This window comes from Candoia aspera, chromosome 2 (assembly GCF_035149785.1).
Source record: "Candoia aspera isolate rCanAsp1 chromosome 2, rCanAsp1.hap2, whole genome shotgun sequence".
Classification (NCBI taxonomy): domain Eukaryota; kingdom Metazoa; phylum Chordata; class Lepidosauria; order Squamata; family Boidae; genus Candoia; species Candoia aspera.
In genome coordinates this window covers 182,402,713-182,419,374 of record NC_086154.1, presented here as the reverse complement: position 1 = coordinate 182,419,374, position 16,662 = coordinate 182,402,713, and the positions used below count along the sequence as shown (strand labels likewise).

At 39.3% G+C, this 16,662-nt stretch overlaps 1 protein-coding gene across 1 annotated transcript; it reads right to left on the bottom strand.

Moving 5' to 3' along the window:
* Window positions 1-48: 48 nt before the first annotated feature.
* Window positions 49-14,877, bottom strand: C9orf72 (C9orf72-SMCR8 complex subunit). The gene is made up of 11 exons (XM_063294994.1): window positions 14,769-14,877; window positions 11,234-11,720; window positions 9,015-9,074; window positions 8,208-8,303; window positions 5,627-5,691; window positions 4,697-4,769; window positions 3,930-4,046; window positions 3,462-3,697; window positions 2,544-2,601; window positions 1,197-1,306; window positions 49-1,094 (listed from the first exon to the last, which is right to left on the bottom strand). The coding sequence occupies exons 2-11, from the start codon at window positions 11,675-11,677 to the stop codon at window positions 908-910; spliced, it is 1,446 nt and encodes a 481-aa protein (XP_063151064.1). The 5' UTR covers window positions 11,678-11,720; window positions 14,769-14,877; the 3' UTR covers window positions 49-907.
* Window positions 14,878-16,662: the final 1,785 nt, after the last annotated feature.

Below are 16,662 nucleotides of genomic sequence, written 5' to 3'. Positions count from 1 at the left end.
CAGACATGAAGACTAGAAAACAAGCTGAAGCGGATGTCATTGTTATTACCATCATCAATTCGTAAATATAGAATAAGTAGATTTATTTGGCTTTCATTCAGGGCACAAAAGAGCTACTTAGCTGCTGGCTTTACCAAAAGCCTAGCTTTTGTATTTATTTTGTCCTCTAAATATGTACAACTATTGTCAGTCATTGAACAGTGTGGCATCCATTATAATCTAACAGAATCAGCAACAGAATGGATTTGCTGGGCCCTAGTATGGTTGGTGATATCCTACTAACCTACAAATACTCTGCAGGGTCATGTCCAATTCCAGTCATGTCCAATTCTACCTATTCTAAGAAGTCATTTTCTAAGCATAGTGTTTTATAGCTATATTTAAATAGTTAGATACCACCACAAGTTTCTGACAGCTGTTGAAAAGTATGGAAAGAGGAAGAAAAGATAGTTGGTACTATCTAAACTGGATACCCATTGGAAATTATAGTCTTCAGTTGACATTAGACATTTGTTTATGGTCTAGTATCTCCCAAGAGAGAAGGGGGAAATGTCTCATTCTGCCCAATGCCAAAAGCAAGAACGAAAAAGATAAAGCCAGTGTGCTCTAACAAAAACTATTTAAAAATTTGCTTTGTTGTTCTGAAAACTCTGGTTAGCATTTTGACCACACATAATGATATTTACTCTTACTATAAACAAAACAGAGCCTTTGATGCCTGCCTAAGTTGAATAGTTGATTTGACAGCAAATTGTACTCCCTCTTCCTCTTTCTACAGGTTGTAGTGTAACTTTACATTCAGTTGCAGTGGAGAGCAGCATGTGATTACAAAGAGAAACCTTGCATTCCCTTTACAAAAACCTTTGAATAGTATCATGAGGCTGTACCACTCCTCATTAAAAGATCTTTAAAATGACATTAGGACATCGTGTTCCTGCACGCTGGTGTAGAAAGGTTGGCCAAAAAGAAACGAATGTAATCCAGGCTTGAGCTTCTCAGCAAAAGCCATTATTATGTTAAGATCGCCCTCTGCTGTTAAGTCCAGGTCTATCTTCAGGTTACGGAGAGATTTAAAAGGTTTTTTGCCTTTTTGCCTGTAAGTTGGAGGATAAAGATGTGGTTAACCAGAAAACTTTAAAACTATGCCAAGATAAAAGATACCCAACCCCGCTGTTCCGTTTAAATTTACAACTCACGTATCATCCTCGATGTATTTGATGAGAGTTAAGGCTTTTCTGTGAAGGACTAAGAGGAACTGTGCAAGAAACACGCTCCTTAGAGACAATCCAGGTTTTAAATGAAAGACCTGTTAAGAATTGCCACACATAAAAATTGCACAATGAAAAATCTCCTTTAACTGGAATTCTCTCAGTGCTCCCCAATTTTCCTGCATACTGTCCTGACTAGGCAAGAACCATGCTGAGACGAGGAAGAAGTCTCTAGTGCTTTTTTTTTGCTACAGTAGACAGAAAATCCTACCAAACTGAAGAAGCATGGGAAACCCCAGACAGATAAACCCCCAAAAGTCAAGGCAGGTCTGTTCTGTGTCTCTCTGGATGACAGCTCAAACTCTCTAAACTACGCTTGCGTTTTCGCCCCTGGATAGTGGCCCCCTCCTGCTCACCATCAGTACTCATGACACATACATTGCCTTTATACAGGTCTATGGGCAGTTAACACCCTTCACATTAAATTGTAATATAAAATAAATAATAAAATAAATAAATAATAAAATAAAATAAAATAAATAATAAAAAGGCTGGGTGACCTTGGGCCAATCACTCTCTCTCAGCTCAACTCACCTCACAGGGTTGGTGTTGTAGGGAAAATAGGAGGAAGGAGGAGTATTAGGTATGTTCACTGCCTTGAGTTATTTATAAAAATAATAAAGGCGGGATAGAAAATGAAATGAAATGAAATAAGTATGTTGAGATTTAATAAGCAAATACAGTATATGTATTACACAGTAAACTTAAAAGAGTTGAATATAAGTTAGGAAGGAGCTCCTTATTCCATTTCAGAATTGCCACTGAAATTAGAGTTTTGGGGATTACTATACTATCACCCTTAAACTATTTAAGATATTTTAAAGACCAGGTAGTCACAATGGCTGGGGATAAAAGGAGGCATCATCTACACATCTGGAGGGTATTAAATTGCGGAAGGCTGGAATAATCAAGGTGTATGGACTCTTGATTGATATCCTCTGTATGGACATCATTTAATTTCCCTTCATTTTCTCAGTACAAATCTAAAGTAACACAGTCACACTTGATTTAATTTAGGATTGGAGTAGGCAATCTATTGTTTTTAAAATATTTTGGACTACACCTCCAATAAGCCAAAACAAGCATGGCCAATGACCAGGGATTAATAAAGCCTATCCCCAAATACCTGGAGAATTACCCAGCTTTCCTTTATATACCCTAAATACATGATTAATCATTACACATCTTTCAAAATCACTTTCATGGAAAAGGAAAAGGAATATTTAATAAACAATTTGCCACGTACTTATTAATTTTAACTAGAATCATAGTTACCTGATCCAAGAAAGCTTTTACTAAAGTATCTTGGTGCTGAACATCTTGGAAAACATTCCTGCAGAAATACAGAGGAACAAAATAAGGCATAAAGAGAGAAAATTCTAGAACATTGGGGACTCTTTCAGCTTACAAAAAAAGGCGAAGGAGGGGGGACATAATCAAAATGGTTAAAAAAACATGCATAATATGGAGCAAGCTCATCCAATGAAGCTAAATGTAGGGAGGTTTAGAACAAAGAAAACTTGTTCACATAGTACAGAATGAACTGTTGGAGTTCATTACAAGAAAAAGTGATAGCTACTAATCTGGAAAGCTTTAAAAAAGAATTAGATACTGTAAATTCACAAAGGACAGGTCTATCAGGGACTATTAGTCTTAGGAATCAAATACTATCTCCAAATTGGGGGCAAGTTATCTCCAATTCCAGAGGAACATTGGTGGAAAAGGAGTATGTCTCCATTACTTGCTTGTAAACACTTCAGAGGCATCTTGTCGCTTATGTGAGAAACAAGGTACTGAACCAAGGTGGGCCTTGGCCTGATCTAGCACAGCTATTAACATGGAAAAGGAAGAGAGAAATCAACAACAGAAACATAAATGTCTCTTAGCAAAATGTGTTCAGTCAATTCTTTGGATAGGATGAGAAAATATACATTAAAATATATGACCTTACTCATGAAAAAAAAAGTGATGCTGGCTTTCAACAATTACTTTCATGATTTGGCAAACATCAGTGATAATTTGGTGTCAAGAGAACCTGAAAGTAAATAGATAGGCAAAAAGGATACAGATACTACATCTGAATCATGATGACGTCCAACATAAAAATGCAGATCTATATTCAAATGCCTGCTGTATTTACTCACAGAGGATGGTACTGAGTAACTCTTTTGTAAACTCCACAAGAATACATACAAGTCAGGAGTAAAGCTTTCATCTGTATGGATAATGGTATCTTGAGGCATTTCTTCATCCAAAGTAGCTCTCCAAAATGCTGTTAGTTCAGATCTCATGTACCGCCGTTGATTATAAATATGTTCATGGCATGGAGGCATCTGTTTCACTGTGTTGACATCTACATCTATGTGTGTGGTAGGGTATGGGGCATACATCACTTGACGGAAAGGCAACACAAAGCTTCCAGTCACATCCTGCCACAATGAAGTTTCAAAAATTAAAGAATGCAAAATGTTATTTTGAACATAACATACGAATGAATGTAACCATTTACTTTAATAAAAGCAGGAAACAATTACCCTATTTTCCATAGAAATATCACTTCAAATAGTGCAAATTCGAATAATGCAACCATTTCATTGGATACATTATCAGCACTAATCGAGACCTATCTGTATGCAAGAGGAAAGAAAGAAAATATCTTACCTTCAGCAGCCCTTGGACAAAAAGACCTGACTCATACTTAAAAGAGGTTTCATTTCTACAAAGGCGAGAACATTTTCGCTCTGCTGAAGTGAGAAAGAGGCATAGTGTCCGTACTATCTGTAAATAAAAATATATATGCAGTATATATACTGTAATACTATAGGAAAACATTATAGATTGATGGTTCTATTGTACAGCGACTGGGCCATTCTTATTTGTCATTTTATAAACTTACTTTTGAGTCCTATATGGCACAGTTACAAAAGTAATTTGCAGTCGCTTTCTTCAAGGGTTTTTTTTTTTCCAACTTGCCAATCTAATTTACCACCCTGGATTTCCTAGAAGATTCTCCATATACATACTAAGAGGGCTAAACCATGTTAGTTTTCTAGATCAACCCTTAAAGGGTGGTTGTTCTGGGGAAAATGTTTGCCGCCTTGAGTTCTTGAATGAAAGGCAGAATATAAATCAAATATGTAAATAGTACTACTATCCAAATCTTGTGCATGACTTTTCTGTAACAGGACCACATTATATAAATTTATTGCATTTCAAACTCAAGACAAAATCTGGAAACTGCAGATTTCCATGTGCAAATTGGATAAATCCATACTAAAAATTGAACTAAATATATTTCTCCTTCATCCCTAGCTTCTGCCAAGGTATTCAATATTTCTGAAGACAAAAAAGAAATTATTACTTCTATGATTTTAATTAAAACACCTTACCTGGGAAATGTTTCCCATCCACTTATAGGGAACACATACCTTATTAACTTTTTCTGCGCTACTTCCGATAACAACTGAGCAACCACAGGTCTGCAGATGTGAACTTATGGCCCTGAATATTAAACACAGAGATGAATAAAGTGATATTTTTAAAACATCAGTTTTACAAGCTGGCACAAATTTTACATATTCCAAAATCTCATTTTTTAAAATTAGATAGCTAATTAAAATTAGAAAGCCATACATCTAAAATCTGAGACTTCACACATATTCATATGCAAAACAAAACTTGAAAACAAATTTCGAGAGTACATATGTAGAAGAAAACCAGGTAAAAAGAATAGCTTGCCATACTCCTGGAAATGACCCAGATTTCCTACATTCAACTCTGTTACCACACTTAGGTTCATAATATCATTATGATCAAATCTCGTTTTTAAAAAATCCTTTCATAAGGTTATCCTCAATTCCATTAATTATATTTTACAGTTAGTCTGAAATGAGAATTTTAAAAAGAAAAACTACAAAAAAGAAAATACCCCCAAGCTCCTGCTTGTTGCACATCTAAGCTCTACCAGAAGTACTACATCAGAAGTAAAGTTAGCCTGATTATACCTTTCCATTTCTTTGTGCCCCCCCACCATAGGAAGCAATTATGAAGTAAGAAACTGCAAAGCCAGCCAATATAGTTGTTATTCCTTCTCTTAAGTAACGTCATTTAGCATACCCCCTTTGCATTTTACACCATACACAACCTTCCATATTTATGTCTTTTGTGTAAACAAAGTTTACCAATATTTGCTTGAACAATTCAGGCTCTCTTTAAAAACCAGCTTCGAGTATCTGACACATGTCAGAAAAGCCAATCAGTAGACTTTTTATCCCAACAAGTCCCCTATCTACTGGGTCTACCATTAAATCTCCACTTTCAATGGATTTTCATAAAAGTGTAATAGAAACAGAACATACTTAAGTAGGAAACTTTCATGACAACTATCACCAATGTCATCATCACTAAGCACTGTATCACTTATCTGGAATATAATGAAAACAAGGAGAAGAGGATTTGTTTATTATGAAAATGATCAGATATGAACATATTATTGATTACAATAAAATTTTAAAAGATCTCAACATCTTCTGAAAATTTGTTGTAGTAGAATGTTAAAAATAATACCCTGCAGCCAGCGTTAATAAGCATTTCTGCCAGCCTAGGAAGCATACTGTCAGTCAAATTTCTTATTCAACCCAAATTTTGCAGATGTACTGTTCTATCCCTTTCTTGCTAATATAGCACATGACATTTCAAACCTGATATGCCATTATGGCTGCAGCTGAAGTCTGATTAAGGAAGGTAGAATAAAAATTATATGGAAGATAGAGAGGGATACAGTAGACTCTCAGTTAACCGCACCCATGCAGATTGGTAGATGCTGGATAAATGTAATTTCTGGTTGCTTGAGAGTTACTATTAAAAATAGGCCTAACTAATACTATACCCCATGGGTGTCCAACCTTTTGGCTTCCCTGGGCCACACTGAGTGATGAGGAATTATCTTGGGCCACACATAAAATATAGGTGGGATAAATAAATAAATAAATAAATGCTGGACCGTGCCTTTTAATACACCCCTAGACCCCCCACCTTCTCTTATGCCCCTCCCCCACCAAACTCAGCAGTGGCCCCAAAAAACGTGTGAGCCCGCCTCCCAATTCACAGGACCGCAGCTCCCACAGTCCAGATGCAGCCCCCTAAGTGCTCCGAAAGCCAAGCAGTGGGTGAAGGCCTCCTCTCTCCAAGGATAGGCACGCGGGGCAAGGCGGTGCAGTGCAGCAGGCGTGGGCTTGACGGGCCATCGTCGCAGCCACATGCGCTTCCTCCTGGTGGCCAGGAAGGGAAGGAGGGACGGTGGTGGCCAGGGAGGGAAGGAGGGAGGGTTTGCGCTCTGCCTGCCCCGTACTGGGCCAGCCCCCCATCTGCACGCCCACCTTCCTCTTCCTCCTCCACTCACTCGCTCGCTAGGGCCTTGTGCATGAAGGAGAAAGAGCAGCAGCAGCAGCTCCCCGCCCAGGGGAGGAGGCTCAGCCGCCTGCTCTTCTTTCCCTACCCTGCTCACCCCCCAGGAAGCGGCTTGCTCTGTGCTCCGCTCTCTCTGCCTCGTTTTCACTTTCCGCCCCTTTTTCCTTCCCCCTTTTTCTTTTTTTCTCCCACTTTCGGCTGCGCTTGGCTTTCACTCCCAGGCAGCGACGGTGAGAACAGCAACTCCAACAATAGGCGCTGGCAGTTTGAAAAAAATGCTGTTCAGGGCCACATGTGGCCTGTGGGCCGCGAGTTGGACACACCTGATTTAAAGTATTATTTCAATTTTTCTGCCGGTTGCTTGAGAGTGCCGGTTGCTTGAGTTCTGGTTAACTGAGAGTCTACTGTATGCTATAATACAACCAATTTCCTGGAACTAAAAAACAAACAAACAACATAAAACCCCACGTATCGGAAAGGAAGTTTTGCATTACTAAACATAAATGTTTGTACCCTTATACACTTTTTATCATATCTATATCAATATACTTGTTTCACTGATATCTTCATAAACGAGTAGAAAATATTGTGAGCTTCCCAGAGCCATTTGGGAGTCGGGTGATGCCTAAACTGAATACATAAATAAATATTTCAACACTCTAAAGCAGTGTTTCTCAACCTTGGCACCTTGAAGATGTGTGGACTTGCTGGCTGGGGAATTCTGGGAGTTGAAGTCCACACATCTTCAAGTTACCAAGGCTGAGAAACACTGCTCTAAAGATACACCAGGATTCTCTCCTAGAATTAAAACTTCTACCAATTTATAATGAATTGCACTTTGATAAAACTGTGCATCCTAAATATTCACATGTTCAAAGGTGGACTAAAAATGGCATCTAGTGCTACTCAAAAAGAAAAAGGACAAAGTGGTGGAGATTGCATCCATGCACTCTTCTTGGCAGTGTAAACAGCCTGCCACTGCCTTCTTTCAGGATTTTTTTCTTTTAATTTTCCAATCTAGTTAATAGGCTTGGAATTCTCAGGTTGTTCACCACCTAAGCACCAACCAGGTTTGACCTGGCTTAGTTTCAGATATAACCAAGGTCAGCCACCTGCTGGGACTTGAAAAGACATGCTTCAACTTTAAATCTATACATTCTACATTTCTAAGCAGGCAGAGGTATAAACTGTACTTTGTACATTGATATTTGCCTAAATATAGTTCAAAATAGTGAAAAGAACAAAAGGAGTCAGCTGCTTCCTTTCACGATGTGTGTGTTTTGTGTCAGTCTTGACTCCTGGTGACTGCCTGGACAAATCCCTGCAGTTTTCTTGGCAAGATTTTGGAAGTGGTTTGCCATTGCCTCCTTCCTAGGGCTGAGAAGGAGTGATTGGCCCAAGGTCACCCAGCTGGCTCTGTGCCCAAGGTGGGACTAGAACTCACAGACTCCTGGTTTCTAGCCTGATGTCTTAACCACTACACCAAACTGGCTCTCCTCCTTTCATGATGTATTTCACATAAAGGCTTACATCTATTTCTTCTGGAACACTGTGTGATTTCATAGATGATAGGAGTTCCATTACAGGAATAACTTCCCCTGTCAGCATTGGAATGATACTCTGGCCCTGTGGAATAAATACACGTTTTATCAAATAAGAAGTTGAATTTAACAAAATTGTAAGAAAGACTGAGAAAGAGACTGAATGGTTTTTGAAGAAGAGAAATTATAGGTTATTTGGGAAAATTATTTTTTTTGATTTATTCCAAAATAATCATTAAAGAAATAAGAAACCAAGCGTATGAAACTGTATAGGTTTCACACCGGTGGGTTAATGGAATTGAGTTGGTGTGAAGAAATCTGATCTAGGACTGAGGCAAGCTAAAGAAATCAAATGCAATTAACATATAACTGTACTTTACAGTCAACAGATTATAAAGAGAAAAGTTTTAGGCTTCATTTCTTGTTAAATATAATGTAGTAAATCTCAGCTAAGTATAATTCAACATTCACATTGGCAATTCTTTTTCTGATAGATGAATGACATGGTAAAATCTTCTATTTTGATAGATGGTTCTACTTTGTCAGGAAATGACTTCTAAAGACACTCACAATTCATCTTAATTGTTTCTGTGGAATAAATATATAAAAGTATTTAGATTTCCACTTTGCTCCAAAATACAGAGTAGAGAATAAAAAAAATATGTTCTTTGATTTATTTGGATTTCTTAACATAACTTCATATTGCTTTTTTATCCAAATATTCCAGAAGAATCTACAGGAGCAAATGGAACTTTAAATTATACTCATTTTTTTTTGCTATATGTGTTTTTCTTACTTGGTCTTCCACTCTTTCTGCACCTTCCATAATAGACTTCTGGAAATGTTCTTGTCTTTCCTAAAATAGAAAATATTTTGTTTTCAAAAATAATAAAGAGTTTTACTAATTGCATGCAGATTTAGATATTACATATACGTGATTTTGTACAGAAGTATAAAACTAAGTTATCAATGTGCTCAAAAGAGATCACAATGAAGTGAAATTATGCACTGTAAACCAGATATGGAGTAATGTTTTCAGATTCTTGCTCAGCCATAAGAACTCAAAATTACAACCTATTCTGATTTTTTTTCCAATCTATTCTATTCTATCAAATTGTTGGCAATCAGAAATGGGATAATACTGCCACATATGCTACTGGACTACAACAAAAAGGTGCAAGAGTGCTTCACTTTGCAAAACATTTGAATTATGTTTGAGCACAGAATTACTAGAATCCAGAATCACCTTAGAATTATGTTGCCAAACATTTCCCTCAAACTATAATTACACTTTATCTTATTAATCTCATTCTAATACTTTCAAAATAAATAATCCATGTTAAAATCAAGAACTATAAATGTTTTTCATAATTATCAAGATAATATATCCTGCATGAAAAAAACTAGTGGGATTTAAAAAAAAATACTATATATTATTGAATAAATGGCTATGCTATATGGTCAGTTGGCAATAAGCAACTGGGTGACCTTCCAGATGTCCTGGGCTATTAACAACCGTCTGTCTGTCCATCCATCCCACCTTTCATTCAGGAGCTCAAACTGGCTTGGATCCTCCTATTTTTCCCAATGACAACCCAGGGAAGTAGGTTGGGCTGAATGAGTATACTTCTGTGGCTCAGAGTGATCTAGAACTTAGGTTTCCCTGATCCTAGACCAAGACATTAATCATACTTTCATATGTTTGGTGGGACTTATGGGAGTTCTAGTCCAAAATATCTGATGAGCACCAGCCTGACTATCTCTTTTTTAACAGGAACTCCTTCATATGAAAACACTTTTTATATTGGCTATTAAAGACTATATATTTCTGAGCAAGATTACATCACATGCTACATATTAGTTATGCATATGTAATGAACTTTTTCTTTCCAGAATGACTGCATATTATTTATTTAATCAATTTACATGGCTGCTCAACTTGCAATTGCAACTCTGCACAGTCAACATAGTATTACAAGTACAGAATCAAGCAAAATAAAAACAAAATTAATTAAATAATGACACAATTGAGGCCAGCCCACAATCATTCTATATCAGACCATTACAGATGGGCTAAAAATTCTTAAATGTGTCCTGTAGGGTTATTATTTCAGCTTTTAAAACCCTGAATTGGTTCCACATTAATCATACTTGAATAAATCTATGGAAATTAAAAGTAGAATCTCCTTCAAGTCAATCTCAACTCCCAGTGTGTCATGTTCACTGATTCAATGTAGTTTATACATCGTAAAATTTCACATGCCATGGCGCTGACGCGCGTTTCTGTTTGGGAGGGAGCTGCTGTGAGACCTTGTACCACGCTCTGTATCTGAATTCATTACAATGGAACGTGTTTGGGTTATGTTATCTGCTCAAGGCCTTTTCCCACAGACCATCAGAAGCCGTTAGGAGCACCTGGGATTGTGAGCTTGGGAAGATTCTACAGGGGGAGGGATCTCATTTGTACCCAGGGTTTTTAGTTTGAATTTGGTGCGCTTTCATCATTCTCAGCTTTCTCTGTGATCCTGCATACTATTCTTTAATCAATCAGATATCTTTGTGATCCTGCTCATGAGTCTGATGGTGTTTTAGAATAGGCAACCATTACACAGTGGTTTCATGAACATGGTTTATTCATACATTTTTCTAGTCCACCCTTCAGTCCTGAGATTTCCTGGTTATCTCCCACCACCTCCTAACCAGATCTGACCTGGCTTAGTTTTCCGAGAACAGCCAAGGTTAGCTGGATGCTGATCAAATTAATTTTGGCAAAAAAGTTTCACTGATTTCAATGGTCTTACCAAAGTATGACTAAATCTGGAATCCGCAAATTATGTTTACTTTTCGAATGGATGAGGCTATCAGGACGCCAAAGGCAAGAGAAGGGAGAGCTTCAATCTGTTTTGTTTGCCATTTGTTAGAACGTGTAACATGTAACAGATGAGGATAGACAGATCTTGTGACCTAAACTGTTTTAACATGCTCAGAAGTAATTGCAATGAAAAAACAGCCTACCTTATGCATCCATATCCTTCCTTTCCTTATAATGTGCGTCAATCTATCAACACACACTCTGTGTAGGGGAAGGTAGAAACTCAGCTCACTCTGTGGAAGTATTATTGATAATCCATATGTACTTCTGTCTCCATTCCAATTTCCATCAAAAATTAAGGACACAATAATGACCCCTTTCTCAGACAAAACAAAAAACTTCACATCTATTGCACCACTCTCTGCATTTCGAAGGATTTCTCCATTGAGAGTATGATTTGCCAGGAATGTTATTTCTCCATCACTGAGAAGCTGTTGCTCTGTTTTTGGCGCCCAAATATGTCTGACTCTGGGACCAAGAATATTATCCCAGTATGCAAATGTGGCAGCCAGTAACGGTGATTCTCCACTCAGCGCAATTTCTGTCTTGGCAACGGCAGGAGAAGGAGGAGGACAGAGAGCAGACATGATGATCTCAGTAGTCACATTATTGAAACCTAAAAAGTGTGTGCTGGAAAGCAAAGCAAAAAAGTTTATACAAAGCATCTCAGTGTCCTAAATCTTGAAGTACAATTTTAGCATAAATAAAATTGATGTGCATATAGCAAAGTTCATGATAAAATACTAAATGATATTGTTACTCTACTTCTAGCCTGTGCAAGTGCCCGCTCCAAAAATTTCCAATAAAAGCATGTGCAGGTAGTCCTTGCTTAGCAACTGCCTCATTCAGTGACTGTTCAAGGTTATGATGATGCTGAAAAAAAAATTATGACCAATGACCACTTTTACGACTTCCACCCCCCTTGCAGAGCAGAAAGTTTGGAAGGGAAGGGATTACAAGAGAGTAAGCGGGCACACAAAGAGGGGGATACGCATCAAAAGCAATTCAGTGGCACCAGCAGCTTGGTTTCCCCCCCTGCCACAAAGCAGAGAGATTGCTTAAACAGGCGGGGGGGGGGAGGAGGAGAAAAAAGTTATTTCTATAGGCAATCTCTCCTGTACCTGACCTGTTCCCCCACCGAGTGGAGAGATTGGAGAGGAAGGGATTACAAGAGAGTCAGCAGGCACACAATGGGGAATACACCAGGCTGTTTGCATGGCATGCTCAGGGCTGCCAACGACAGCACACTCCTTTCAATGTATATTCCCCTTTGTGTGTCTGCTGACTCTCTTGTAATCCCTTCCTCTACAATCTCTCCACTCTGTGAGAGGGGGAAGGAAGAAAAAATGGGTCAGACACAGGAGAGATTGCCTATAAAAATTGCTTGGTTTTTTTTCTCCCCCCCTCACAGAACAGAGATTGGAGAGGAAGGGATTACAAGAGAGTCAGCAGGCACACAATGGGGAATACAACAGGCTGTTTGTATAGCGTGCTAGCAGCTGCCCGCACCAGTGCATTCCTTTCGATGTGTGTTCCCCATTGTGTACCTGCTGACTCTCTTGCAATCCCTTCCTCTCCAATGAATGTAAATACAAACATTTATCCCGTTCTTGCTAATTATCCCAGTGCCAGGGTGAGCATTCCAAACGGCAGGGGGATGGGGAAAAGGAAAGCACAGTTGCGGTCCCCTGATTTCCCACTTAGTGACTGCTTCACTTAGTGACAGAGTTGCCAATCCCAATTGTGGTCACTAAGCAAGGACTACCTGCATCAGACTGAACTACAGGTTGCTAAGTTTGATAATTAAACAGTACAATGGTTCTCCATCATTACAAATATATTTAAAAGTGACCAGAATGCATCTTAAAGTGCAGCCCTGTGCATATTTACTTAGACTTTACTAGTGAGTTAATATGCATAGGACTGCTTTCCCTCAAACAAAAATCAGTGGTGGGATGAGAACTATTCATCTTACCAAACTGTTGGTAAAAGCCTGCATGTAAACTCAGTGTCAGCCAACTAATAAAGAAGCATGAAATTTAAAGAGAATTTCAGTATGGCAGTACTAGTAAGTACATAAATCGAGGCAGAAATTAATCTTCTATCAACAGTTCTAAAATCATCTTTTCCAATTTTGTTTCTACTTTGGCTCAAGCAAAGCATTTCCACTAATTTCCTTCTATGGTGCAAGCAGAAAAAGACCCGCACTTTGAGGAAGTTTTCTAAGAAAAAGGAAGCTGGGCTTAGTCAAGATGTCTCATAGTCCAAGGTTGACTCTCACCTAATTAAGTAATTACACGCTTGTACAGAAATCTGGTATTCCATCCAAAATATGTCCCTTTGAAAAATATTACTATTAAATTTGGTTGAATGTAATCCTGGGTTGTAAACAGAACTACCAGATCTAGGCCGCAAAAATCCCGAAGAACAGTAGGATGGCAGAAATGAAATACAGAAAATTCTCTTAGCTGCCATTTAGTGGTCACGCAGGTTTTTACAGCCCAAATTTGGTAGCTGTGGTATAAGATGTCACTGGAATTCATTCATAACTTTAAAAAAATGTTGCAAGATGTTATGTGTCTATGTTATGTTATGTACATTGCATTACCATTCAGCTGAATAGGCAAGAAGATATCAACACTCTCTGAACTGGGAAATATTACTAACAGTGGGAAAAATTTATCAAAGTGACTGCTTAAACATTTATTATTTATTTATTCAATTTGTATGGCCACCCATCTCAAAAAGTGACTCTGGGTGGCAAACAAAATTAAAAAGAAAATAAAAACAAGTACAGTAATACAAACATTAAAATACATAAAATGCATAGCAGCCTAGAATAAATCATATTCAATGCAATATGTCACTGGGGACCTGTTTAACTGAATGCAAATATCCATTGGCTTCATTTCCCCTTGCATTTTCAAAGTGCATTACATTCAAACAAACTGCATTTCATTATTATAAAGTATACTGTAAAATCCTATATGCCCAAAGTGCCAGCTTTGAATCCTCACAGTCTGAGAGGGGCAGAAACCAAGTCTCTCAAATACAACTTTTTTCTTAGAAAATATTTTAATCCGATAGACCTCTCTTCTCTTCCTCCCAAGAAACCCACGTCTTCTAGTTAACCTCAGACGCAGATCCACAGGGAAAACAGCCAGTTTTCTCAGACCAAATAGCTTTTGACCGCAACCAGAAACAAATTTTGGAGTGGACTCCAGCTATCATCTCGGCCAGCCCTAGACAACACTGCTGCATTTCTTTCCTGTTATGCTCCGAAATATTGTATTTTCTTTTCTAATTTCCCCATCCGGTGGTCCAGATTTAATTCTAAAACAGTAGCAGGCGCATTCAAGCCTATTTTCAGTGCGAGCAAAAACAGACACCATCAGTTTAAGGGTTTTCTCTCTCCACCCCCACCCACACCCACACCCACACCCACACCCACCCGCATCCTTTTTCGTGATTTATTGGTGCTCAGGCAGATGGCTCCTAAAAGAGGTCCGGTCGGTTTAACAATCTGAAAGAGAGCCGGAGGTATCCCTCAAGCCCCGCAGCTATTACCCTGGGAAGCGACCACCCACCCTCAAAGGGAGATCCGATCGCGACTTCTGGGGGAGACCAGCGAGACGAAGGCGCGATAGCCCCTCCCCATCATCATCATCACCTACTTACCTGTGCGCGTATCTACCCGAACCCCGCCAAGAAACCACGTTACCCCCCTCCTCCCTTTACTAGCCATTCCCGGTTATAAACACAACCAACCCATCAGCGCGCGTGCGCCTTTCTGATGGTTCTGCGCTTTACACCGACGAGCTCCCAGCCAGTCTGAGGAAGAGGGGGGAGGAGACTCCAAGTGACGTAAGCGTCGAACAGTCTTTTAAAAAAAGTAGTGGGAATGCAATATAGAGGGAAGAATGGTGGAGAAAGAAGACCTAGCTGTCTAACTGAGGTTCTTCGGCGGCATAAGGAATAGCCCAAAATACCTGTAAAGCGCAGGAGGTTAAGGAAAGCTACTATCCGTGGTTATCCACGGGCTAAGTTGATTGAGAGCCATACGGAAAGCAGGAGTTACAGGCGTGCATATGATTTTTGGGGGTCTCAAACTCTCCCCGCCATTCATTTATTTTTCTTCCTAGCAGGCTCCTGCACCTTTAAAAGTCACGTGACAGAATAGGAAGGTTTCCTACGGGGAGGGTTACAATTAGAGCGCGTGGTTCAGCTAGGAGTCTTTAACATGATAATTATATCTCCGTTTCATTAATTATTGAAAATATTTATCTGGCTGGCTTATGATAAGGATAAAAACCATTGCTTTTTTTTTTTAACAGAAAGATGCGTGACTGTTAAAACCAGCAAAAACTTTCAGCACGTGAACCCCTAACATGGAGGACTCCGGACTCTCATTGAGAGCCTGAGGTCTTTATAGAAAGCCACTCAACGCGTACTCCCTACCGTATAACGCTTAGACCCGCCCACCTGGGATTCTGACGGCCAGGAAGCATGGAAGGAAACCGCGCAGGCGCGGGCTGGTGGTCGGGGTTTTTGCTTTATGCTTGAGAGGTATTTTTCCATGTTGTAATTGTGAGAGTTCCAGCTCGTCTGGTGCTGTGTCCGTTGCGAGTACGTGGGGAATGTCATGTGATTGAACTTGCTGCGGTCACTTGATTTACAGCAACCTTTGGGCGATTTATCATTACAGTGACGATATTTTCTTGGAAAAAAATAAAGGACAAACCTGAAAAAGGGGCAAAACTGAAAGAAGCTCATAAGGATAAAAAAATGTAATTGTCTATGTTTATAACTTTACTTTTGTTGTTGTTGTTGTTTATTCGTTTACTCGCTTCCGACTCTTCGTGACTTCATGGACCAGCCCACGCCAGAGCTTCCTGTCGGTCGTCAACACCCCCAGCTCCCCCAGGGACGAGTCCGTCACCTCTAGAATATCATCCATCCACCTTGCCCTTGGTCGGCCCCTCTTCCTTTTGCCTTCCACTCTCCCTAGCATCAGCATCTTCTCCAGGGTGTCCTGTCTTCTCATTATGTGGCCAAAGTATTTCAGTTTTGCCTTTAATATCATTCCCTCAAGTGAGCAGTCTGGCTTTATTTCCTGGAGGATGGACTGGTTTGATCTTCTTGCAGTCCAAGGCACTCTCAGAATTTTCCTCCAACACCACAGTTCAAAAGCATCGATCTTCCTTCGCTCAGCCTTCCTTATGGTCCAGCTCTCGCAGCCATATGTTACTATGGGGAACACCATTGCGTTAAGTATGCGGACCTTTGTTGTCAGTGTGATGTCTCTGCTCTTAACTATTTTATCGAGATTGGTCATTGCTCTTCTCCCAAGGATTAAGCGTCTTCTGATTTCCTGACTGCAGTCAGCATCTGCAGTAATCTTCGCACCTAGAAATACAAAGTCTTTCACTGCTTCTACATTTTCTCCCTCTATTTGCCAGTTCTCAATCAAACTGGTTGCCATAATCTTGGTTTTTTTGAGGTTTGGCTGCAAGCCAGCTTTTGCACTTTCTTCTTTCACCTTCATCATAAGGCTCCTCAGTTCCTCTTCGCT